At 39.7% G+C, this 10,190-nt stretch overlaps 1 protein-coding gene across 16 annotated transcripts in view; it reads right to left on the bottom strand.

The window, feature by feature from the left end:
- Nucleotides 1-5,482: 5,482 nt before the first annotated feature.
- The window catches only part of MPDZ (multiple PDZ domain crumbs cell polarity complex component), a 127,290-nt gene continuing 122,582 nt past the window's right edge, over nt 5,483-10,190 (bottom strand). For all 16 annotated transcript variants that reach the window (XM_042449073.1, XM_042449076.1, XM_042449074.1 and 13 more), the window contains one exon: nt 5,483-9,994. In XM_042449073.1, the coding sequence (XP_042305007.1) occupies nt 9,848-9,994 (147 nt within the window). In that variant the 3' untranslated portion in view covers nt 5,483-9,847. The remainder of the gene's footprint in view (nt 9,995-10,190) is intronic.

The following is a 10,190-nucleotide window of genomic DNA, read 5'->3' as shown; positions in this document are numbered from 1 at the left end:
TTGCTTGAGCCAAGACAAAGTCATAGGCCAAAGTAAGATGACTGTTTTATATGCTAAAAAGGATTAGAGGAACAAGTTTGGTTCTCTACTGCTCTCTAGCGTCAATATGAAAAACTACATTCAGCTCTTTGATGGAAGGCAACCCAGGCCATGGGATACACAGAACTATGTTCACCAACAATGTACTGTAGTACCTTGCTTCTTCCCTCAAAATTCACTACATAGGATGGCCATCTCACTCTACCTAATGGTAGGGCTGGCCTTGGGGCTATAGTACCTCTTGCCTCCCACCAACAGTGAAAAGAACTTGCGTTCTTGCCTAGAAATATATCTAAACAAAAGGAAGTTGATGAATGTACACCTATCCCTTCAACCCAGGTTTTAGGTGTAAAGAAGAAAAATAACTTTTCATGCTATGCAATTACATCACATATGTTTCCTTTTCAATGGCCATGGCTCCATCCTGTGGATTCCTAGGAGTTATAGTTTAGTGAAGGTATTTAGAATTCTCAGCCAGAGTGCTCCAAACTACAGACTTCCAGATTTCATAGGATGCAGCTGTGGCGATTAAAGTGGGATCTGTGACTGTTAATGTTCAGCAAATGTGGGGTGCAGGAATTTAGCAGTATAAAATGACCTATGGTTTACTGAATGCTTAGAATGTAACATACTATAAGTAGACTCCTCAGGATACTTGCTCAAAATAAGCTCCATTGAATTTGGTGGCCAAAATCCAATTACAAAACCACAACTATGGAGACAAACAGACAGGCCAAAATAAAGCTGCCTCGGGTCACTTTGGAGATATGCTGTTTAAATGACACACACATCTTAAGAGGCCAGAAGCTGTGCCCCAGTCCTTAGGACTGGAGTGTGGCTTTGGCACAGCTTCTGGCCTATTAGGATGCATGCATCATTTAAACAACATACCTCCAAAGTGACCTGAAGCAGCTTTATTTTGACCTGTCTGTTCGGGCCCTACAATAGTTTGGAAGTTCTTCCTAATGTTGGGGTGGACTATCTTTTCCTGGAGTTTAATCCATTGCTCTGGGTCCTATTGTCTGGAGCAGCAGAAAACAAGCTTGCTCCATTTTAATATGGCATCCCTGCAAATATTTAAACAGGGCAATCCTTATCACCTCTTAACCTTCTCTTTTCCAGGCTAAATATACCCAAGTCCCTAAGCCACTCCTCATAGGGCATGGTTTCCAGACCCTTCACCATTTTGGTCACTCTCCTCTGGACACTCTCTAGCTTCTCGACATCTGTTTTGAATTGTGTTGTTTGGAACTGGACATAGTATTCCAGGCAACCCTGACCAAAGCAGATGGTCAGCATATACAGTCTGCCAAATGTGGGGGATCCATTCTGGACCTCCCCCCCTCCCATGTAAGGCAAATTTAGTGTATGCTGGAGTCCTTTTGATTTGAACGGCAGCACGCTCCCAATTACAGGCACTTCAGGTGCATGTGCCATTTTGTCCCTCACCGATCGCCATCCATGTAAGTTTAAAGCTGCATACGGCGAGGGTGTGTATGCCAAGGGCATACTGTATGCCACTTGTCTCCCAGAGTGGGACTTAAGGTGCTCATAGAAGGACACCTGTTGCCTGATTTTCAGACAAACCTGTTGTCTGGTTTTTGGAGCAATTATACATTTACATGAAACCGCTGGGAGAGATCATCCGGAGACACGGGGCGTGGTGTTAGTACGCTGATGACACCCAAATATGTTTCTCTGTGTCTCCAACTGATGCAGTGACCAGGGATGCCATCTCTCCTCTAGATGCCTGTCTGGAGTCAGTAATGGGCTGGATGAGGGAAAACAGACTCAGCTTGAATCCAGAGAAAACGGAAGTACGGGTGATAGGTTCCCCGGGCCCAGGGATGGAGATTTGTCCACCTGTCCTGAATGGGGTCACGCTTCCCCTGAAGGACTCAGTTCGCAGTCTGGGGGGTGCTTCTGGACTCGTCGCTCCACCTTACATCTCAGGCGGATGCAACAGTCAGGAGCACTTGTGATCAGCTTCGGCTGATACACCAGCTGCGACCCTACCTGGGCCGGGGGGACCTTGAAACTGTGGTACATGCTCTGGTAACCTCTCCGTTGGATTTCTGTAACGCGCTCTACATGGGGCAACCCTTGTACCAAACCCAGAAGCTTCAATTAGTGCAGAATATGGCAGCTAGGTTAGTCACTAGCTGCCCCGCAGCTTTGGAACTCTCTTCCCGGTGAGCTCCGCTTGGTTACCTCCCTTGACCTGTTCAGGAAGAAGCTGCAGACCTACCTCTTCTAACAGGCTTTCCCCTAGGCGTTGTGATATCTGCTCTCTCCCCGTTACACTAGCACTTGTAAGCTAGTTATTGTTGTGGTTTTTAATGTTTGTAATTTTTATCTTGTTTTTAAAAATTTGATGTATTTGTTTGAAATTTTATAATGTAGATACTGTTGCAAATTGTACATTGTTTAGTACCTCTGTTGTAACCCGCTTTGATCTCCTTGGAAAAGCGGGCTATAAATAAACAGTATTATTATTATTATTATTATTATTATTATTATTATTATTATTTTGAGGACCATTTGAACAACTACTTCTTTTCTCAATAGTGGCAGGGGTTTCAGAATGCTTAAACAGTATTTGCATACTCTTACACAGATGTCCTAAAGTGTCTTGAGAAGGCATTCTTGATGTTCTTTTGTTTGCATGGAGCTCTTTGTGTTTTTTCAGTTCAAAGGCCATGTCAGCTAGCAAGGCACAGGCATGTGATCATACAAAAAGAATACCTGATAAGAAACTTCAACAATAAAACTATCACACCCAACGTGCAACTCTGTACACAAGACAAAATGTTTCTCACTGCAATATGATTTCCTTGAAAGTGCACCAATCCAGCAGCTATATGATAATACTCAACTCTCTCCTTCCCATCTGATTCTAAGGAAACTGTCTCTGTACTGAACCAATGTCTGTTGTCAGTAATGGACTAGATGAGGGCAAATCCAGACAAGACAGAGGTGCTCCAGGGCAGTCAAAGTCAGATCAGGGAATAGTGACTCCATCTGTGCTGGTTGGAGTTATACTACTCCTGAAATCTCAGACTTGTAGCTTGGATGTTCTCCTGGACTCAACTTGCAATGCCCAGGTTTCAGCAATGACCAGGGGTGCATTTACACAGCTGCACCCATTTCTTGAGACAGCAGATCTGGCTACAGTGACACATGTCTTGATTACATCCTGTTTGGATTATTGTAACACACCTTACGTGGGGCTATCCTTGGAAACTGTTTAGAGACTTGAGTGGGTCCCAAATGCTGTTGTCAGAATGCTGACTGGGGCCAGATATAGGGAGCATATAATTTTAAAAACAGCTTCAACCCGTTACCAGTTTGCTTCCGTGCACAATTCAAAGTCCTTCACAGCAGAGGTCCAGAATATCTGAAAGACTACATTATCCCAGATTTGGTTTAATTGTACCATTTTACTCTAAACTTTCATTTGCTGCTGTTTCTTAAACAGTAATGATTGCTCAGACAGAGGTAAGGAAACACTACCTAGGGCATAAAAAAGAATTATGCAATCCCTGAGTATCTGTAAGTATCTGGAACAAATGTTTGGATTCATGAAATGGCACATTGCTACCCGTTGACAGGTGGCAGTAAAACTGGCTTTTTTGACAACCATTGGCAAACGAGTGAAAGGAACATGTAAACCATAGTGGTGTTTCTGATGGCACCCAGCGATGATATTATCTAACACAAATAGCATGTGATGAGATGGCATCACCCAAGAATTATACTGTACATGTTTGAGTAGGTGGTGGAAACTGTAACTATCACACCACTTGCCAAAGGAAGCATTACCAAAATAAATTGAATGAGGGTGGGGTGTAATCTGATTCCTCCCCCAAATGAAAGTCAACTGTTTTAGGAAGAACTTTCAGCTCAAACAGCAAACTTGGACTTGGGAAACACTGATGTATAGGACCTAGCTTTACATCTGAAACTACAGACTAATTTCTGAGAACAAAGGCTTGATTTGTACTGAATTAAAGTAGTATGAGCTCAGCAAATTAATATTCCATATTGATTAATTTTAGTTTTTAACCAAACTAGCTTTGGGAAAAATTGTTACAGGGTGTGTGCTAAGATGGTCCAGTTCAAGACAACCAGTGGTATTGTATCTACTCCCTGCTTTGATGGATATATCACTTTATTAGTTTACAACAACATTTTTTTCAGTTTCACATGCTGCAGCAAATCGCCTGAGCTCTGTTTACAAAACTGCACTTCTAACATGCAGAGGATGGTAGATAGCCTGCTTATGTAAGAGGTTTCCTGCTATAAAAAGAATTAAAGAAACAAATGTGAGAAGTCAGTGGGTACGTCATGTATTTCATTACTTTCATGAAAGATCCAAAATGTACTCATCTTGTGTTTCATTCAGAGATTCTTTCCTTAACAATTGCTGTTAGTGGAACAGACATGCCAAGCAGTGTCACCTACATACTGAGCAGCTTTCAAACATTATGGCTCCATCACAGCATTACTATGCACCAAAGCTTGTTGTCAGAAGTTATCAATAGAACGGCTACAACATGACTACTTGCGTCCTTTATGGCTTGTGAATATGAAACTTATTCAGTAATTATGAAGTGTCCCATCAAATTACTTGGGGTGGCTTGGATTAAACTTTCATTTTTTAAAAAGGACTAAGGTTTCCTGCTGACAGGCATTTCTGGGAACTGTGGTCTAAAAAGATATCTTGTCAAACTTTGAATGCATTATGTCAGGGGTAGGCAACCTTTTTGAGCCAGGGGCCGGGTTGCTGTCCCTCAGACAACTGGGGGGCCAAAGCCAAAAAATAAATAATTAAGTAATTTTTTAAAAAATTAAATCTATAAATAAACCAGGACAAATGTAGGACAAAATTTTCAAATGGAAGACACCTTTTTTAAAAAAATGGAGGATACGCGAAAAAAATTGCTGATTTTTAAAAAAATGTTAATATAAATGCATGTTTCTGAGGCTTCTATAGACAATTGCCCCCAAAGGCCCCAGCGGCAATCGGTGGCAGGACCAGGCCAGGGGCCGGTCCCAAGGCCTTGCCGGGCCGCATCCGGCCCGCGGGCCGCAGGTTGCCTACCCCTGCATTATGTGCTTGTCATTTTGTTCAATTTACTTCTGTATTTAGTGGATTAATAATGTTAAAATCATCCATCACTAATTAGATATCTTTTATCCTAAACAGATGCTCAGGATTAGAAAATTAAAAGAGTAAATGTGTAATTATTGTAGGTTTGTCTTCAGCAGTCATTTCTGGTAGCCATGATTACCATTACCTCCAAAAGACTGAGGAAAACTGTCGACTGTACATAGAATCAATTATTGGTTAAGCAAGCTAGGCCGAATTGCCATCACAGCCCTTCCAAAGGTCAGAAAAAACAACTCCATAATAATATACCAAGACACCTGAAATTTCATTTGTTCACCACAGATAGATTCACATTTATTAAACTAATTTTGCATTTAGACACATTGGTAGTAATAAAATATCTGTACACTACATCTGTTACAAATATAGAAGATATTTCAAGTGGTTGCACATATTGTAAGGTAGGTATAACACATTCTAAGGTTGTTAGTGCGTACAAGACAGTAATTCAACACTGATTGCTTCCAGTTACTGTATTTTATGGGGGCTAGCCCATGAAACATCCGTAATTAATTACTTACACCAAGGACTTCACTTTAATTAAGTTTTTCATAACTACCAGATTTCTCAAAATATCTCAAGATACTTCCTAAACTCTATTTCCCCCTTTTTCTGAGGAAAAGCTACTTGTGCCTCTCATATTCTTCTAAGAGGCTTGTTTGTCTTTAAATTTCTTCTTCCATTAAACATCAACCATTAAATACCACCGATAGCTTCTTATACTTTCTTGAAAGTTTGCAAAGCAATCATGACCTCAAGAAAACACCAGGAAACAGATGGAAAAAATTGTTCTTTAGGTGGATGAAAAATCTTACTTTTCTATGACATTTTTAAAGAGAGGGTGGCTCAAAAGACTTAAACTCTTTCCCATCGCAATGCTCTAAGGAGATAGTACACATTTGGTTAACCTAATTTTGCTGTAAGTTGTACTGCCTTATGAAATTCTAGGACACAGTAAATGTTCTCCAGTGACCATTTCAAGTATGAAAAGGGGAATTTGGGGATGGCCAAAATGTTTCCTGGAAGACCTTAGCTTTTCTCAAGCTGGTTAAGTGTTTTTATAGCCACAACAGACTTTCATGACTAACAAAAGTACCTCAGCATGAGGGCAGTGCTATCTCAACAGACATTAACTTTGTTCCAAAGAAGCTTCCATTGCTCTAAAACCACACACAGTAAAACTCAATGGGATATATCATGATTTTCATGAAGAAGGCAAATGGAACATTTCAAACAAAATGTGATCCAAACTGTAAGTCGTCAAAAGTGTGAAAAGGCTTGGCATGTATGGGGTGGATAGGAAAAGGAGCTGTGGCTCTTTTTCAGTATACTTTCTTCTGTGGTATTCTCCCTCAAAACTCCCATGATAACCTACTTGCTAACTCTGAAAACGGGGTACATATCACAGGAAGAAGAAATGTTCACAAAATGGGTTCTCACATCCTGGTTTGGCTTGGTCTTGTGAAATTTAAACTTTCAAGTAGGAACAAATTAGGAGGCAGGCAGAATAAAAGAAGATATAGAGGGCTGTCTGAAGGCAGAAGACGACTGCTCTGTAGGGCAGAGTGGTTAAAAAAGAAGTGAATAAAAATTATATGCAGGTTAAAAGAGTAAATACACTTAGAAGACAGAGTGACAATGCAATCCTATAAATGCCTACTCAGAAGTAAGCCTTAACAGGACCTTATATTTAGGTGTATATAGGATTACAGCTTCGGTCCATCTGCCTGACTGAATATACTTAGGATGTTGCTAGCAGCAGCTTTTGCCTCTCCTTGGCCACCTCTGAATACTATGTATTGGCGGCTGCTATTGTCAGCTGTAAGGTATTTTTGTTCCTTGTTTCCCTTCAACATTACAGTGCTACTCTTTGGATATTTCTCACTCATATACTTCTAAGGACAATGAACCTTAGAGTTTGATATTTTAAAAATATGCAGTGATCACAAAAACAGTGTAACATCAACTTATGCGAAAGCTAGCCCTGTTGTTACATCCATCATTCTTCTGATTTGGAGTGACAGTTTGAACAGGAGAGCCTCCCTTCACTCAGAGATTCCCTATGTGATCAAAGTTCTTGATTGTTTGGAGAAGATCCATTATAGATGATGCTGTCATCTTCGGAGTGTTGCTCGCCAAAGGTGGAGAGTGATCATGGTAAGAGGGAGACTAGTATGCTCCTCATGTGCTGATATTAACCATTTTTATGACCATGTGAATTAAAGTACTAGACATGAACAAAAGCAAACAGCTGACCTCAAACAATGGCAATGAGGGATATTTGGGGACATTTATCCATATCAACCACACAAATAAATACACTGTTATGAGGAATAGACCTTCACAGAAAGAAATTACTATGATTACTACAGTGATAAGCAACAGCAAATCAACCTTTTGCTGTATGTTCAGGTATACATCAGCAGGCACAGACAGCTCTATAAAATTTGTCCCAGATTTGCTCTCTCAGTTCCTCTTGGCTGCTGGCAACAGTGATAACAATGCTCTTTGGGTTATATTCCAAAACTACTGCTTAATTTTACAGCTATCTCCTGAATTGCATTCACAATTTCTTAGATAAACTATGACAGTGAAAGCATGAAATCATGGCTGGGGGCTGGCTATATTTCCTGGAGAATCCTGAGAGGTAATTCCAAGAAGTAACTTTTCCAAACTCTACTTGGAGATGACTTAATCGATGTATCCCTCTCCCTAAGACATCCCTAACTTGACACCATATTGCTAACCCAAATTTTTGTTTTTTGTTTTTTCTAGCATTCAAAAATTTAAGACCTGAAGGGAGAGAAATGTATGAATCTTGATACATTTTACAGAACAAAGTAAAACAAAATTCTTCCCCATTTGTGCTGGTCAAATTCATTAAGTTTAGCAGCTCTCAGCCTGGAAAGCACCAGGTAATATATGCCTGCCATATAAAAGAGATGGCAATCCTAATTCAGTCCTAATAGCCAAGGAGTCAAGTCCAGATTTCTAAGAGTTTAACACCTCCAGCTTAAAGTTTGGATGGATAAATCAACCAGTTTGAGTTTCTACCACAGATGAAGCAATTTGCAAATGTTGGTAAATTCCTGTCCCCCAAAATCTTGAAATGGAAGTTTTTTCATCCACGTCTATTTCGAGGAGTCACAAGAATAGAATTCGCAACATAAAGTCAACAAGGTGACTGGAGCTCATATATGATCCAGTGATAGTTCAGTGGTGGAAGGTTCAGTTGCAGTGTAGATATCTTGCCCAAAGGAAGGTCAAAATTCTATCCTTGGGATTTCTATTTCAAGGATTCCAGACACACTTTCACACATACTTTCTTATATAGAGGCTTCCAAATGTGACAAACCAGAAGCCAAATTAATATAGTTAGGTACATAAAATTATTTAAAATATCTTTACATTTACCTTCTACAATCTCTGTCAACATTTCCAAAGTTTCCTTTGCAACCATATACAATGGGCCCTTGATATCTGTTTGAGTTTGGTTCCAGGAGTCCCTGTGGAGACCAAAATCCGTGTATGCTGAAATCCCACTATATACAGTGGGATGCAAATCTAATTATATATAACGGGATACATATCCCATTATATACAGTAAAATTGGGTCCCTTGTATAAAACGACAAAATCAAGGTTTGCTTTTGGAAACTTATATATTATTAGATATTTTCTAGACATGGTTGGTTGAATCTGTGGATAAGAAATCCATGGATATGGAGGGCCAATTGTACTGGTGTTTTTAAATGTATTTTTAAAGAAAAGATTTAGGATCAAAATTTCCACCCAAAGCTATCATGATTATGTATCTGTATCTGTCCATGTATGGATACATCTGTGTAATAATTATCATCCATTCCTGTGGGGAATACGAGACACAATGCAAATAGGAAAATCTGCTTTGCAGCTGTGACCTTGCATGGCCTGGCTATCACTGCCAGAAACTGTACAGAGAAGCAAGAAGAGGTGACCTATATCCCTGGGATCTGTTTAACAGAGAGGCATTGCTTGCACATTTATCCCATCCAAAGATGGATCTTTTGCTACTAGTGAATACAAAGATCAATAATTCTGTTGAATTATAGTTTTCGTGAATGCTGAACAAACATCTAAAATCTTTTTCTTTAAAATATTGTTCTCAACCAAAATGATTACAGAAAAGAGTTTGGAATTTTACATTCCACTGCTGGGTATACAGTTATTAACAACAGCAGTAAAATGTAATCAGAATGATCAATTCGTGCTTTTAAAACTTCTGTCTGTTAATTCAACACTGATTATCTAATGTTTGTAAAAAGCCAAAAGTTTATGTATTTTTGGAATTCCAGAATAGAACTCTGAACAATCATGTGATTCCAAATTATCAAAATAGCCTTCTTTTTTTTGTCCTCTTGTTTTGTTTTGTTCTCTCTCTTTCACGGTCCTACACTACATAACCAATCTCTGTAATCCAATGGCAAGAAAATATTTCTACTGTGTATAAAAATAAGATCATTTGTTATTTTTTTCACCCATGGTGTAGAACAGCCTGACAACTTGCATTTGCAAGAGACCTACATAAACATGTCCATTCTCCTTCCTACACAGAATGTGGACAGAGTAATTGTGCTGACCTCTTCGGGTAGAGTGTTCAAGACAAAACAGTCAATGTGACAGTTCCCTTTGTCCTTTTCAGAATAGACACAGCTTCTTCATGAGTGACCCCTTCCAAGCTCTGCCCATTGACAGCGATGATCTGATCCCCTCTCTTCAGGCGTCCATCTTCTGCAGCAGCACCCTGCAAATGACAAATGAACCAAGTACTAACTTGTGCCTACAATATCCTGCAGGAACTTTAGTGGAAACTTTTTGCATTCAACACAGAAAGCTCTCTATCAAAGATAGGTTCATATGTTTTACCTCCCTGCCCACATAAATAAAGCAGAAAGGCTCAGCATTCCTATGCTTCCAACTTGTGATCATTCTGTTTTCCT

Source organism: Sceloporus undulatus, chromosome 2 (assembly GCF_019175285.1).
Source record: "Sceloporus undulatus isolate JIND9_A2432 ecotype Alabama chromosome 2, SceUnd_v1.1, whole genome shotgun sequence".
Taxonomy (NCBI): domain Eukaryota; kingdom Metazoa; phylum Chordata; class Lepidosauria; order Squamata; family Phrynosomatidae; genus Sceloporus; species Sceloporus undulatus.
Note: the sequence above shows the minus strand (reverse complement) of the source record. Positions and strands in the feature narration are given on the sequence as shown.